Below are 17183 nucleotides of genomic sequence, written 5' to 3'. Positions count from 1 at the left end.
GCCTTTGAAATACTATTTCAAGTCTTTATGACAAAATGTTACGTCAAAAAAACTGAAGCATTCATTATGTAGTAGCCCTTTCCTATACCATGGGGAAGAAGAGAACTGTTAAAGGAGATAAGGTTGAGGATTATTCAAATGAATCACACAGATTTGTACAAATACACACATATACACATTGATGTCAAGCACATACCAGATACATTTTCTCTTCCAGGATTTATGATCCTGGATCCATATGACCAACACTTTTAAGGGACTTTATTATTTATTACACTTCCCTGACTTTGGCAGAGGCTTCCCTTCTTCTTGAAGCCTAGTAGAGCATTCCAATATATAAGTAAGTATGACTTTTCCATTACATAAATTTCTCTGACTTGGGCTCTGGTCTTCGATCTGTCATTTACCAATTTCATGACTGAGCAATTGCATGCCCTCTCTGGGTCACAGTTTCCCTCATTTTTAAGATTAAATAGCATCTAAAGTCTTTCTCAATTCTAAAGTACTATAACTTAAAAGTTAAACTAACTCCAGAGTTGATTTTTCAGATGTTGGATGGGCCATAGCCTGCAGTCTAAGCCAGGTAAACTCAAGTACAATTGGAATAGGACACGCTTACAGATGCTCAGATGGGCTTGAAGGGCTGTACTTGAAATGGGCAAACATTTCTTCTCCGTAGGACCCCTGAATCTGAGATGGCCAAAATCAATAAAGGGCTACAAAGAGAAAAAATGTAAATTCCACCCCCCTGCTTTTAAATTAAGAACAGGAAACAGAAATCTTTATAAAGTAAGAACAGTAGTTTTTAAAACATTTTTCAGTTATGTGTGGCCACAGGAAGAAATGCCAAAAAGAGACAAGAGCAGAGACAGGTAGAAGTGGGGAGCCAACTAGAGACACAGAAGGGAGAAGGGTAATACATAATAAACACATGCAAAGGGAAAAACAAGAAAAGTATAATAGAAATGCGGAGAAAACAGACAAAAACACCAGGGATAAAAAATTTTATGGTTTTAACGTGAATATCAGAGTCTACCCTACTCTATTTATTTGAGCTGTAAGCTTTAGATTGTTACATCTATGTAAATAATAATTCATTATTCTTTGAAATTTTGATTAGCTGGTCAGCCACTATTCACAATTCTTCAGGTTTCTTGTCCTTATAAGAACCTTCTTTTACTTTTGGGATGTAGATATCACTTCAAGGACCTGATAAAACCAAGTTAAGGAACAGAGATTCACCACTCTTCCTCAAGGACAGATCAATCTGGAGCATCCTAAGGATGCAGGAACTGAAAATTTATGATTTCTGGCTTGGCTAGTCCTCTCAAGGGCCCCTGCAATGATCCTAAATAGCCTGTGTACTGGGTGCTCCGAAGCAGAGGTGAACTCTTGCGGCCTGTTTCAGTCAATGTTGCTTCCAGAGGCTATAATGTGAATGAAAAGCCACTACGTAAATATACTGCTTCATTCATTCATGCAACAAATATGTAATGAGTAGCCACAATGTGCCAAACACTTTATGAAGATAAAAGACTCTAGGGTCATAGCCTATTGAGAGAGACTGAAAAGTACAGTTTAAATACAGTGGAGTAATTACAAGAAAAGAGGTCTATCCAGGATATTATGAAAGCATGGAGAAGGGGTATAGAACTAGTGGAAGATGTGAGGAGGAGCTGTCAGGAAATGCTTTCTAGAGAAGGTGATGCCTGAATTGACCCTTATACGATAATTAGGAGAAAACTAGGTTGTATGGGGGAAAGGCAATAGGAGTTAAACTATGGAGAGGTACCTGAAACCCCAGGAAATAAATCATTCAAGGATAGACTATCCACTCTGGGTTGATGAAAGAGAGAGATGTTACACTTGAGTCTATATTCCTTCTATCTATATATGTATTTGGTTTGTCCAGTCTTTCCTTAGATTATATCTAGTAAGATTCATTTCATATCAGTTATATTATTTTATACATTTTCCTTCTGAACTTTACCCTTTAAAAATGTAATCTCTCTAGGTTATGGTGCTCATATTTTCCAAGACCATCATCTTGTCCTCTGCAAACTTAATGAGCATACTTTCCATTCACATCCAGGTTGTTAATGAGGAAACTAAGTAATGCCAGCCTCAGACCTGACTCACACAGGACCCACTTTACTATATCCACACACCTCAATGTTGACTCTCTCATAACCATCCACTGGGTGTTGCCATGTACCTTGGTTAAGTGTACAAGCACCTAGGTCTAATTTTTAGCTTATAAGTGAACATGTTCTCATGAAACAAAATCTAGAGTTTTATTTTCTTGCAGGCACTCAATCGAATTGCGTCTCCTTTATCTGATCCCTTGCTAAAAAGGAAAATTATTAAGTTAGTGTAATATAATGCTTTCTTCCAACATTGTGTATTTACTGTGATGTGGCTTTCACTTGAGACTCTAATCCTTATTTCTCTTGTTAGAGAGGTGCTAAGTTTTTCTACATTTTTATCACTTGTCAAACCTCAAGCTGCTCAGCTCTGTTTTTCCAAGATTTCTGCTCTTGATCAAAATCCCAAGAAGAAAAGATTTACACTCTAAAGTGGATACTAGACAATGAGTTCACAAGACAATGTGCAGTATCAGCTTTTAAGTATAAATATTTACCATAAGACTGTGCTGGCACACTGATGAAAGCTGTGCTAGAGAGGTAGAGAGATTATTCAGGAAATGAAAATAAGCGTTTCCTGGAGATACACCAAATTCCTGCTGAGAAGTCTGTCACATGACTATCAGATCTTCTCAGGTCAATCTGACTTTTCTGTTCCATCAGTATAGAGCCTATGAAATTAATATAAAGATTCCACAACAAAAATAGCCAATTGTTTCTAGTTATACATATTTTTTTAATATTATTTTCCATTATGGTTTATCATAGGGTATTGAATATAGTGCCCTGTGCTATACAGTAGGACCCTGTTGTTTATCTATCCGATATGTAAAAGCTTACTGCTGCTAACCTCAACCTCCCACTCCCTCCCTCCCCCAACCCCCTCCCCCTTGGCAACCACCAGTCTGTTCTCTATGATTCTGTTTCTGTTTCATAGATAAGTTCATTTGTGTCGTATTTTAGATTCCACATGTAAGTGACATCATATGGTATTTGTCTTTCTCTCAGAAATAGCCAATTTTATTTGTTTGTAACTTTTACAGACTCATATACTTACTGTACTTTATTCCTACTACAAACTTACTGGGTAGATAGTTCTCAATAAGTCCCAAATTCATATAGTAAAGAATTCTGAAGAGGAATCATTTATCAGGAACTGAGGTGGTCTCAAAGTAAAAACTGAGTGGGATCATGAAGAATAAATAGAAACCAGGCAGATAACAGAGCATGGAGAAGGATATTCTAGGCTGAATAAAAGGTACAGAAATAAAAGTATGCAACGTTAGTTAATCTGAGGGAATAGATTAATATTGTGATAATACTGTGTTAGAATAGGGTCATACAGTTGGAAGTAAGAAAATTAAACAACAAAGAAGAAAGGCTCTGTAGCCTCAGAGCTTGATTCATATCTCAGCTCCCAGATACTATTTATTAGCATGATAGTCTGAAAGCTACTTTCCTCAGTCTCCTCATTTGTAAAGCAGAGGTGATGATGTCTGCTCCCAGGGGTGTAATGAAGACTAGACGTAACATGCCTGACATCATGCTTGGCACACAGTATACCTCTAAACATGGTAGCTGCCAACTAATAGAAGTTAATTCACCTTTATATATCATACATAAAATTCATTATCAGGTAGCATGTCTACTTGCCTAAGTAGGAATACTTGGTACCACATGGCAGGTGAGTCACAATTGGCAACAGGAGAGATTTTATAATCTATAACAGCCAGCATCCACTTGGCCAATGGACCTTAGAAGTGTGAAGCATTCAGAGTCTGCCTAAACAAATGCAAGAAGGGGCCACTCTAAGGAAAGGCCTAGCAAGAGAGTCAGGAAGAATAAAACCCGATGAGAGGCTAAAATGAACAGAAAGAGAATGCAGACATGAGACTCCATGATGATGAAGACCATGATGACAGTAACAGCTTATATTTAAATAGTGTTTTTCAAAGTGCTTTTCATGTTTATCATCTAATGTAATTTTCACCTCTGAAGTAAGCATGATAAATATTATCTTTTCTTCATTGGGGGAAACAATAACACAGAAAGGTCAGATGGCTTATCCAAGTTTAGAGTAGAGTTGGGTTGTTATACTCCACATCTCTTAGTTTCCAGAGGAAAAGTCTATACTATTCTCCTTCTGCTTTGCTACAGGCTCCTTATCATAGCCTGCCTTCCACCAGAAAGAGTAAAAGACTTATGCATTAGTGCCCATGAAACTGAAAGGTAACAAGTGTGTACAACAGAATGCCTTAAATGTAAAGCTAGACCATCTAGTGCAAGTGTTCTATTTTATAGGTGATAAAACTGAGGCCCTGGGAGACCAGAAGATTTAAGCTTATATAGTTATTTACTGATGGAGCTGTGACTAGCATAGATATCTTTTCCATTACACTAAGGTTATGACTATAACTCTCTAATTTATTTCAAGAAAACTCATAAATGAAACTTAATCGATCAAATTTATTTGCTCTACCATTAACAAGGGAGGAAAAAAATACCAAATCAAAGCAATTAAGGAAACAAAAAGAAAAAAAAAAACGCTGATGTTTTAAGGAATATAATATTGTGATTTGGTTATCAGAGAGCAGTGAGTTTCAGCATGAGAAAAGACTGGCAAGAATGTGAGGCAAGTTTATTCCTAGATATTTTATTCATAAAGACATACATATCACCTTTTTCCCCAAGATGTGGACAAAACCATCTCATTATCTAGGCCTTTGCTCCACTGTGTATCTGGGTCACGTTGTATATTTTGCTGCCATAGCTTCATTAAAAGCAATTTGGAAGAGCAATAAATAAATACAAAAATGTATATGCACAAGGTTATTTACTGTAGCACTGTTTGCAACTGCAAAATGTTGAAAACAATCTAAGTGACCATATATGGGAGAGGGGTTGAATAAATTCATAAAGTGGTGGGGAAGAAAGGAACCAACCTAAGCAACTTTGGAAACTGGCACTTTATATTACATAAGGCTAAAGACAAAATGAATTGGACGCAAATGTACTTGAGTGGTATATTTGCTTTTCACAGGGATATGGGTTAGCATTTCTGATACAAAGAGTATTCCAGGATCGAGCAAACAAGTAAATAAACTATGGATTATGAGAGCCAGGGTTTTCAAGGTCAAAAAAAAAGTTAAAAGAAGGAAAAAGAAATCAAGAATAAAAATTGTGGTGTTGAACTGGATTTGGAGGTATCAGTGTGAACTTACGGTTTTTAATATATATATTAAATATACAAATAGGTATGTGCGTGTGTATGTGTGTAAAAAAGTGCAAAGTCTTTCCTACTTAGAGAAAGGTAAATTAAAACAACACTAGGGGCTTCCCTGGTGGCACAGTGGTTGAGAGTCCACCTGCCGATGCAGGGGACACGGGTTCGTGCCCCGGTCCAGGAAGATCCCACATGCCACGGAGTGGCTAGGCCCATGAGCCATGGCCGCTGAGCCTGCGCGTCTGGAGCCTGTGCTCCGCAACGGCAGAGGCCACAACAGTGAGAGGCCCGCGTACCGCAAAAGAAAAAAAAAACAACGCTAGGATACCATTTCTCACTTGTCAGACTATTTTTCTACGCATGCACAGTTTTGCATTACATTATATTATCAAGAGTATAATCTAGTCTTGAAAATAGCTTTTTTTCTCCCATTCTCCACTCTCAAAATAGTAGGGTTCCCCGATTAACATCAAAGACATTTCCCTGATGCTGTTCAGGATCCCTGACGCCCCAGCATCTGCTAACCTTAAAATTCACACTTTCCTTGAGATTTAATTCTACCAGATACAGATAGATTTCTTTCAGCACTTAGGCCTTTTAGTTCTGGTCTGCCACTCACTAGCTGAATGACATTGGGCAAGTCACTTAATAACAACAAACCTTGATCCACTCATCTGTAAAACATAACATCTGTCCTTGCATGGTCACAGAATTACAATGAGATTCCAAAGGCAGCTTTTATAAACTATATGTCCTTTTACAAATGTTAGGTTATTTTAATAATAATGCAGGCCATGGACTTCCCTGGCAGTCCAGTGGTTAAGACTCCGCACCTCCACTGCAAGGGGCATGGGTTAGATCCCTGGTCAGGGAACTAAGATCCCATATGCCGCACGGCACGGCCAAAAAAAAAAATGCAGGCCATTTAATTAATAATTTACTAGTTGTTATTCACTGTATTTTAAAATATCTGTGACTCAGCAAAGAAGAAATTATCACATCTAATAAAAGTCATGAAATAATAAATAGAGCTTCCACCAACCTGGCCATTTGCTTGTAAGCTTCTTCAGCTACTGCAAAGATATGTGGATCCATATCACCCATGTTCTGACCGCTATATGCATTAATAATATCTTCTCCATAAATAGGCAGCTGTTCATAAGGATTTATAGCTACTAGGACTATACCTGGGGAGAAAGGTAAACAAAAGCAAAAGAAGAAGTCAATAATATCCTCATGTGCATATCAAACTTGGTAAAGTGAGAATCATAGTTAATACCAATTCAATTTCAGTTAATATTGAACTAACAAATTGTTAAGGGTCAAAATATATCATAGCCTTTGCCTCTGAACCCATTATACCTAGTCCTAACTAAAACACCATTTACGAACTAGACTAGGTGATTTAAAATAATGAAAACGGTGGCAATGTTGAAAGGACTTTAAATATTTTTGTAATATTTAAACCAAAAGTTCCACTTCTAGAAATGTATCCAAATGAAATAATCATAGATTCACATAAAGGGTTTTTTTTGAAATAAAGATGTTTATCATAATGTTATTCATAACAGTGAAAAGTGGAAACAAAGTATATAATAAAGGGAGAGTGGTTATGTACAGCACAGGGAACTATATTCAATATCCTGTGATAAACCTTAATGCAAAAGGATGAAAAAAATATATATATATGTACAACTGAGTCACTTCGCTGTATAGCAAAAACTAAACACAACATTGTGAATCAACTATACTTCAATAGAATTTTTTTTAAAAAGGGAGAGTGGTTTAATACGTATTATTATATCCATGTAACAGACTATTGAGCTACCACCACAAATCATGTTTATAAAAAATATTGTGTCATAGGAAAACATGACACAAAACTATATATAGACTGATTCCAATTTTATATCTATTTATACTCTCTCACATATACACACAGGATATAAGACAACATAATACTGGTTATTTTTCAGTGGTAAATTACATGTAATTCTTTTTCATTTTTTATACTTTTTTTGGTATTTCCTTACATTTTACAGCAAGTATATATTAATAAAGTCATTCATTCAACAAATATTTGACTACAGCTAGCTTTCAAGTCATTACTAAGTGCTATATTTATAACAGTAAACAAACAAAAAGACAAATCTAAATGGAGTATAACCTTTAAAAATTGTGGGGACTTCCCTGGTGGCGCAGTGGTTAAGAATCCACCTGCGAATGCAGGGGACACGGGTTCCATCCCTGGTCCGGAAAGATCCCACATGCCGTGGAGCAACTAAGCCTATGGGCCACAACTACTGAGCCTGTGCTCTAGAGCCTGTAAGTCACAACAACTGAGCCCACGGGCCACAACTACTGAAGCCCTCGTGCCTCGAGTCTGTGTTCTGCAAGAAGAGAAGCCACCACAATGAGAAGCCCGCACACCACAACAAAGAGTAGCCCCTGTTCGCCACAACTGGAGAAAGCCCATGTCAGCAACAAAGACCCAACACAGCCAAAAAAAGCAAAACAAAACTAAAAGTGTATCACTGTACTGTATACCTGTAAGTTATATAACATTGTACATCAATTATATTTCAATAAAAAATTTTTTAACAAAAGGAAAAAATTTTGCCCTTATGAACCTTATATTCTAGAGGGAAATTCAGACAATAAAATAAGTAAGAAAAATATATATCATAGGTTAGACAGTAGTAAGGAAAAGGGGGGAAAATTAAACAGAGAAGGAAGATAGACAACTAGGAGAAGAAAAGATAGGGTGGACAGGAAAGGCTTCACTGAGAAGGTAGCATATGTGCAAGAAAAAAATAAATTGAAGAAAAATGAAAATTCAGAAAAATAAATATTCAGTCAATAGGTAGGGAAGAAAAAGAGCAAATATCAAGGATATAAAAGGTATAAATTCTTTTAAGAAGAAAAGATACCTGTTCCTTTCCAAAACAGGAGCGTAATGAAGAAATGCTGAGTGCTGAGTTGGGTACACCAAGCAAACAGATTTAGAAGGAAATGAATGGAAATCCCAGACCTGGGTCTCAGCAGAGAATGATTAGTGAAAGAAGGATAAGAAGTCAGTAGAGAAAAAAGAGCTGGGGACATGGGAGAAAATAAGAATTGTCCCCATGCACAATATTTCCATGGTCCTGTCCATTAGAGAAAAGAATTCACAGTTCACTCAGACAGCAACGCACACTCACCACAATATGTATAAATAAGTTTGGAATCAATAAAGCGGACTCTGAGATTGTGGAGTACAGCAGGCTCGTGAAGATAGCTGAGGGCTGTGAGGTCATTTTCACCCACAAGTATGTCAGGGTTTCTTAAGTGAGGCAGCTCCTTCGTCTTTGGATCTAGACGATATTCCAAATCCTGAAAATGCACAAGATATAGCATCTGGATAAATAATGACAATAAACCCAAAACAGGCACATACATTTTGCTTATTTCCTATTCCTGATTTGCTTCTCAGCTATCAAATGCATTCTTTTCCTGGCACCTTCCAAAACCACAGAAACTGGTGGAAATGGCAAAAAAAATAAGGAGAGTCTTTGTTTTCACTAGATGTATTAACTCATATTAACAATTTTTGATAATACACTTTGAAAAGTCAAAGCCTAGAATTTTTTTTACCTAGTTACTAGACCACAGTTTTTAATCTTTAGTTAAATAAGCTTTTTTTTTTTCCTCTTCACCTATTATAAGTGACAGACAGCATAAGAGAGTGGTAAGAGCTTGGCTCTAGAGCCAGATCAACCCAGGTTCAAATCCTAAAACTGGTTCTTACTCCTTTTGTGGTCTTGGGTATATTATTTAACCTAAATCTTTCATTTGTAAAATGGGCATAATGGAAATTGCTCATAGGGGTGTGGTAAAAATTAAGTGAGACAGTGCCTGGTATGTGCTACGTACTTGGGAACTCCTGAACCCTGAGAGGTCCAAGAATCCCCTAAAATTAGGTGTTAACACTTCGTGTGTATGAACATATGTGTAAATATATACATATATGTGTATTTTTTAAAAAACACAGTCCATAGTTTTTATTCAACTTTTAATGAGGTGCTTGGGCCCCCAAATTAAGAAGTACTACTCACTTTAAAGCCAAGGGAATATGGCTTTATGGCAAAGCCAAGCATGGAGATTGTTACTCAACTACATATTAAGGACAAACAACACACGACACATGAAAAGGGAAAAAAAATGGCAATATAATTGCAGAGAGGGACAAGCTGATTTTGTAAAAAGACTTTTGTTAATACTTTTGTTAATACTAAAGAGATATATAGAGGTCAAATGTTCAAATCAGGTTGGAATGACTGCAAAATGGGGAGGAAATTTTTACAATCTCTCTGCCTGTTTATTAGGGTATAATAATAAAACTTTTCCAAAGCAGACTGGTCCTTGCATTGGCTCCTGCCATACAAAAAAGCCACTTCTGGCTGTGTGATCTCAGGTAGACTACTTAATGTCTTGGTTTCCTTATTTGGAAAATGGTTATAATACCACCTGTGAACCCACAGGATTGCTGTGAGAATTAACATAAGAAAATATAGGGACTCCCCTGGTGGTCCAGTGGTTAAGACTCCGCCCTTCCACTGCAGGGGGCACGGGTTCAATCCCTGGTTGGGGAACTTAAGATCCCACATGCACGGCCAAAAAAGAAGAAGAAAATATAGCCTAAGGTACCTAACATCACGCCTCACAGAGTGGATGATCAATGAATGTTGAATAAATTAGTTCCTTAGTTAGCAGTCAAGGCCCTCAATTCTTCCCTGCCTTCTTTCTGAATAATCTCCTTGTCTCTGTTTTGCTCTCCTAAAATTCAACCTTCATACTGCCAACAGTGAGTCCTTTCTAAAACACAAACCTGGCACCCTTCTGTTTAAAAACACTAAAATCACTCCCCATAGCACACCAGTTGAAGTCCAAGAGTTTCAGCATGAACACCAGGCCCTCTGTGATCTGGTTCCCACCTCCATCCTCTTGCCAGTCCTGTACCCTCACTTCACATCCCAACAACATGGAACTAGTGAAGTTCCCCAAACACACATCACTGTACAAGCCTCCCTGCCTTTGTCCATGCTTTTCTAGATCCCTGAAATGCACTCCTCCTTGTCTACTCATTCTTTAGACAATGCCTCTCTGACCCTTAACCTTCACCAGTCCCTCTGGCCACTACCCACTCTGTTCTATTTTTGTTTCTTGTTTATATTTATTATATCATGTGTCACACTATTCATAAGTATATGTACTTTTCCTACCTGACATTAATGTCAGAGAGCATATCTTTTGCCACCTCTTAACATGGTATATAGCAGGTACCTTAACACACAAGCCTTGAATTAGTACACACACCTTTCTAAATCTCTGCTCCAGTCAACTTGTCATATTCACTATCTCCAAAATATATTCCAGTCCTCACAAAGTCTACTCCCTTCTCTTTGTTAATCCAAATTCTATCTAGTCAAAATTCTTCCTTCTCTTTGAAGCCTTCCTTGAAGGAGTCCACAGTGATACTTCCCTCTATTGGGATCCTAAAGTCCTCACTGTCTTTACAGTACAGCAGAGTGGTAATGAGCACAGACCAGAAAGGCAATCTCCTGGCTTTAACTCCCAGCTTCATCCCTTAATGCGTGTATAACCCGGAACAAGTCCCAAACTCTCTGAGCCTCAGGTTCTTCATCCATAAAGTGGTAAAGATAATAGCCCAACCTCACAGGACTGTTATGAGGATTAAGTGAGTTACAGCATATAAAGCACTTAGAACTATGCCTGTACATAGTAAGTGCTCAATATATATTAACAGTCAGGACAGCATTATTCACTTGGCAGTTAATCATAAGCTTATCTTTTGACATCTTAATATTGCTGTGTTGAACTACTTTTTATATCCTATATTTTCCTGGTTAGATTATAACTTGTTCAGAGGAAATTAACATCATAAAGGTTTTTAAGAAAAAAGTGTGACATGCCCTGTTAAATGCAGTGGAGAGATTAAAAAGGGTAGAACTAAGACTCCACTCATGCAGTGAATGCTGATGGGAAAGAGATACAACTGGTTTTAAGTTTTTCTGGCCACTAGCAAAGTATTTTATATAACAGCTTCTAAGCAAATATTTTTCAAATATCTAGTTCCAGCAAATATCATATCTCAAACTGGCTCCTTAAATGTTGCTTTCTTAGTTAATGTGAATAATTTTAATAGTATCCTAAACAAAATACAGATAAACAGGAATATCTTTGGGAGGATTAGATGTGAATCTAAACCAGGTCATAATAAATTCATAAATCAAAATAATGGATGTTTAAAAGTACCTGTTATTTTCACTAAGCCATTGGGATAGAAAATTGAGTTTGCCATTTTGCTATTTTTGATAATTAAGTAAGTGAAAATATTATATTAATTCAAAATTTAACTTCCAAGTGAAGTTAAATATGTCACAGCAAATTTACACTTTTGAATTTCCTTCACTTTATGCCAATAACAACAAATAAAAGCAAAATTCTTACCCTTCCATCCTCAAGGTGAAGCAGGAGGATTTTATCTCCTGGCTTATAATCTTTGAGCAACTCTGCTGACTTCCAAACTTCCTCGGGATCAGGTATCCAAACCCTGGCAAACTAGAAGACAAAAAGAAAAAAAATTTTTAAACCAGCAAATCAAGCATTCTTGACCTGCGCTAAACATGAGGAGATTTTCAACTAAATCTGGAAAGAAGCACCTTTGTGTTTTGTCAACAGCAAGTTCCAGCTCAGATTTCCACAAGTATTTTGGAAACAGTAATGAGTAGGTAGTTTGCCAAAGGTTAGATTTCCAAGAGCTAGGTGTTAACAACACTTACAGATAGCAGACAGAGGCTAAGGCCCTTACACTCACCAGAGACAAGATATTTAAATAGCAAACATCACTCTGACAACCAACTTCCCCTTTATCCTGTCTCTATCTCTGGGGAAGGTATCCAAAGAGAAACAGGTCAGAAGTCAGTCTATTATTACCACTGTCTTTTTATGATTCTTTTCCATCTTAACCAATGAGATCGGTAGCTCTGCAGAAACAACTATACCAGAACTGAGTCAGTCTGGAAGGTATATATAACTTAGATGTTGAGACAGAGAGCAAGCTCAACTTGACAATGCCCCTTCCTATTGCCTCTATCACCTCCAACCCTACTTTCCACTCTCCCCTTAGACCCCCAGTGAAAATACACATGGCAGCCCTGAGGAAGAGGACTAAGCTTGTTCAGCCACATCCAGTGTGAAGACTGGGAAGGAAGACAAGAAGGCAAGGTCCCAAGATCCCATGAGAAACCTAGAAATGGGATGTGGCAGCAAGAGTCAGGGAGGAATTAGAAATAGGGCTGGACACACCTACCCGCTGAGTCTGCTCAGGTACTTCGTGAAACAGAAGCAGTTAGCGACAGATAACCCAAGCCAAAGTGAACCAGCCCCGACAGAGCTCCCAGCAAGACAAGGGAGGGTCCAGTGTCACATAACAGCTCTGTCACCAGCTGTCTCCACTAGCTAATAGAGGGTGTGACTTTCCTGCAATGCTCCCCATTCCCTATTTTACTCATGCTGCTCTAGTTTTACCCCTCGTTACCTTGTGAGTCCCTCAAATATCTCACTTATGATTCCTCAGACCTTATTTTAGTTATTTATGGATCTGTCCACCTCCTACACTAGGCTGCATGCTCCTTAAGCCATCTTTGAGCCCCCTAGAGGTTGGCTCAGCTCCTTGCCTGTCACAGTTCGTGGGGCATTTGTCTTGATTTTATGTAAGACAGAGGTAGGACAAGGGAAGGAAACAAAGTCAGGAGAATGGGGATGACAGGTAGCAAAGGCAAACATCACAGACCCACCTCAGGATTTTTCCTGAAGCCACAAAGCACAGCTGAGATGGGGTAGGAGTCAGAGACTCAGGGAAGAGATTCATGGAGTAGTAGGCAAAGAAAGGGTAAACACTGATGTAGGAACTGTAGGAGAAGGATAAACAAGGATTTGGGATCTGAGGTACTGTGACTAAAGCCACAAAAACTGTAGGAGATGAAGAAGAGAGAAAAAGCCTTAAACTAGATACACTAAAATATAAACACACATCAAAGATTTATGACAATCCAAAGGTAGCCCTATTTAGAAAGGAGAGTAAGGGCAAAAATGGAGATGGGCTAAATCTTATGGAAACAGTCAAAATCTGAGAAAAGAATGCTAGCACAGATTTAAGTTGCATAGTAGCTTTCAAGGAAAATAAAAACCATCTGTTCTTCTACAATACAATTTATGATGAGGTAATTCTGACCGAGTCTAATGGGAAAGCACTGGTAAGGTGGGTTCAGGGGACATGCCTGCACTGGTATGTGCAGAGAGGAGCACCAAACAGCACTCGTTCAGCCTAGCATGGTTTCTCAGGGGTTACACCCATCCTGTGTGCGTAAGGAGGTAGCAGGCATTTTTCTTACTGTATCCTACCACAAGGACAACACTCAAGAGGTCCTTGATTAATGCAGATGACTCACTGGAAGTTTTGCTAACTTGCATTTTGTCAGTCAAGGAACCCTAAAGTGTGGGCACCAAGAGTAATTGTTTCTGATGCCTCAGACACTTTGGGAACAAGACTGACAGCACTAACAGTAAATGACCAGTCCCTGAACCCCAAAAACTCTGACCCATGTGATTCTCTCTCCTTCCCCAAACTCCCACACACATAATTTGCTTTTCATACAGCACATGTGAACATCTTTCCTAGCTCCCCTATTAAATAATAAGCAGCTTGGCAACATGGAATCTGCTTGGTTCATTTTTGATACCCCATTGTGAATGTTCACAAAAAATGAATGCTTTATGTGACAATTCAAACAAGCCTATAATAAAAACTAAGTGTCCCTCTAGGCTATGAACTGAAGCAGAAGAAAAATTCCAAATCATCAACACCCCTTCCTCTGAATGCTGACATTAACACTGACACTCCATATGGTTACTAAGTAATTCACATAACCCTTAAGGCATGTTTTTGAGGTAGAAAATTCTATGGAATTTTCTATTCCTACTATGCTAAAGCACATAATGGGCTTCCAGAAATTACACACACACACACAAATATCTGTTGAATGAAAGAGTGATATAATGAACTACCATATACCCACACTTAGGTTCAGAAATAGAACATTACTCCTCAGTGGGATATATTCTTAAACATTTCATTTTCTCTCCATTTTCAATCACTACTGCCATTGCCCGGTCATGCCAAACTATGTGTTTGCAGTATCCTGAATAAGCCCTGCTGCCTTACATTTGCTTTGCCTATTTCCTCCATCTGAAACACAACCCCTCCCCCTTTCAGATAGCAGACTCCTATGTATTCTTCACGTCTGTGTTAAAGTACCTCCTTCTCTAAGAAGACTTTCCTGACTTAACATCATCATTTGGCACTCTGTTCTCAATGTCCTCATTACCTCATACAATCTTCCTCTAGAATCCTTATCCCACTAAATGATGACTTTGCTTGCCTGTCTCACTCAGTAGACTGTAGGTTCCTTGAGAGGAGGGGTGCATCTTATTCATCTCTGTCTCTTCAGCACTTAACAAAGGGCTTGCCTAATAATTTCTTAATAAACTTTTGTTATATGAATGTTCCTGGCCTTAGACATTATACTCTAAGAGGGTAGATTAAAAGAAGTATTGGCCAGAGGCTCCCAGAATCTTCTAAAAGGGTCTATAATTTCCAGAAGTAGAGAAAGATGAAAGTGACATTGGAGAGTTGAGTTATACAGGAAACCTTGGTGTGACAGAAGGAAAAAGAGCCAGACATGAAAGGAGTACAGAAGTAATGAAACACCCTTTCCTCCCCCCCACCACAAACCTCCATCCCTTCATAATTCATGTATTTAGAGTGGAAGCTATACCTCACTTCCAGAACAGAGAGCCCCACTTCCAATCCCACCACAAATTCTTTACTTAGAAGGCAAAGAGGTGTTGTGACCACCACTTCTACCAGCCATCTCCTGGAGCAGCAAAGGGGAGAACAGATGGGAAGAAAGGTAGGCCAAGGGGTTAGAGCAGGGAAAGAGGGTCACACTAAAATGGCGGAAGGAGAAAAGATCGGCTGGAGTGAACACAAGGTGCATTCTGAGTAGGGCTGGAAGTAAAGAGCAAAAGTGTCCTGTGCCCCTACTGCAGCTTTTTAACAGATACAAGCATACCTCATTTTATTGTGCTTTGCTTTATTGTACTTTGCAGATATGGCTTTTTTACAAATTGAAGGTTTGTGGCAATCCTGTTTCAGGCAAGTCTACTGGTGCCATTTTCCAACAGGATTTGCTGACTTCATCTCTGTGTCACATTTTGATAATTCTCACAATATTTGAAACTTTTTCATTATTGTTATATTTGTTATGGTGATCTGTGATCTTTGATGTTACTATTGTAATTGTTTTACGGTGCCGTGAACCGCACCCACATAAGATGACGAACCTAAATGATAACGTTGTGTGTGTTCTGACTGCTCCACCAACTACTGGCTCTTTGCCTGTCTCTTCCTCTCCTTGGGCCTCCCTATTCTCTGAGACACAACAATATTGGTATTAGGCCAATTAATAATCTTATAATGGCCTCTAAGCATTCAAGTGAAAGGAAGAGTTGCAGGCTTCTCACTTTAAGTCAAAAGCTAGAAATGATTAAGCTTAGTGAGGATGGTGCATCAAAAGCTCAGATAGGCTGAAAGCACTTACACCAAATAGTTGGCCAAGTTGTGAATGCAAAGAAAAAGTTCTTGAAGGAAATTAAAAGTGCTACTCCAATGAACACGCAAATGATAAGAAAGAGGAACAGGCTTATTGCTGATATGGAGAAAGTTTTAGCACCTGGAAGGCAGATCAAACCAGAACATTCCCCTAAGCCAAAGCCAAATCCAGAGCAAGGCTCTAACTCTGTTCAATTACATGAAGCCTGAGAGAGGTGAGGAAGCTGAAGAAAAATGTGAAGCTAGCAGAGGTTGGTTTGTGAGGTTGAAGGAAAGAAGCCATCTCCATAACATGAGTGCAAGGTGAAGCAGCAAGGGCTGATGTAGAAGCTGCAGCAAGTTATCCTGAAGATCTAGCTAAGATAATGAAGGTGGCTACACTAAACAACAGATTTTCAGTGTAGACAAAACAGCCTTATTTTGGAAGAAGATGCCATCTAGGACTTTCATAGCTAAAGAAAAGTCAACGCTTGGCTTCAAAGCTTCAAAGGACAGGCTGACTCTCTTGTTAGAGGCCAGTGGAGATGGTGATTTGAAACTGAAGCCAGTGCTCACTTACCATTCCCCAAAACCTACGGTCCTTAAGAATTATGCTAAAACTACTCTGCCTATGCTCTATAAATGGAACAAAGCTTGGATGACAGCACACCTGTTGACAACATGGTTTACTGAATATTTTAAGCCCACTGTTGAGACCAATTGCTCAGGAAAAAAAAAGATTCCTTTCAAAATGTTACTGCTCATTGACAAGGCACCTGGCCATCCAAGACCTCTGATGGGGATGTAAAACAAGATTAATATTGTTTTCACAACTATTAACACAACATTCATTCTGCAGCTCACAGATGAGGAGTCATTTTGACTTTCAAGTCTTATTCTTTAAGAAATACTTTTTTTTTTTTGCAGTATGCGGGCCTCTCACTGCTGTGGCCTCTCCCGTTCCGGAGCACAGGCTCCGGACGCACAGGCTCAGCGGCCATGGCTCACGGGCCCAGCCGCTCCGCAGCATGTGGAATCCTCCCGGACCGGGGCACGAACCCGTGTCCCCTGCATCGGCAGGCGGACTCTCAACCACTGCGCC

General features: G+C 38.7%; 1 protein-coding gene across 9 annotated transcripts in view; it reads right to left on the bottom strand.

The window, feature by feature from the left end:
- The window catches only part of MYO5A (myosin VA), a 194244-nt gene that overhangs the window by 114787 nt on the left and 62274 nt on the right, over positions 1 to 17183 (bottom strand). For all 9 annotated transcript variants that reach the window (XM_032621152.1, XM_032621156.1, XM_032621160.1 and 6 more), the window contains exons 2-4: positions 11878 to 11988; positions 8568 to 8739; positions 6410 to 6554 (exon numbers count right to left, since the gene is read on the bottom strand). In XM_032621152.1, coding sequence (XP_032477043.1) covers positions 6410 to 6554; positions 8568 to 8739; positions 11878 to 11988 — 428 coding nt within the window. The remainder of the gene's footprint in view (positions 1 to 6409; positions 6555 to 8567; positions 8740 to 11877; positions 11989 to 17183) is intronic.

Source organism: Phocoena sinus, chromosome 2 (genome assembly GCF_008692025.1).
Source record: "Phocoena sinus isolate mPhoSin1 chromosome 2, mPhoSin1.pri, whole genome shotgun sequence".
In the NCBI taxonomy this organism is placed as follows: Eukaryota; Metazoa; Chordata; class Mammalia; order Artiodactyla; family Phocoenidae; genus Phocoena; species Phocoena sinus.
This window is presented reverse-complemented; position numbering and strand designations above follow the sequence as displayed.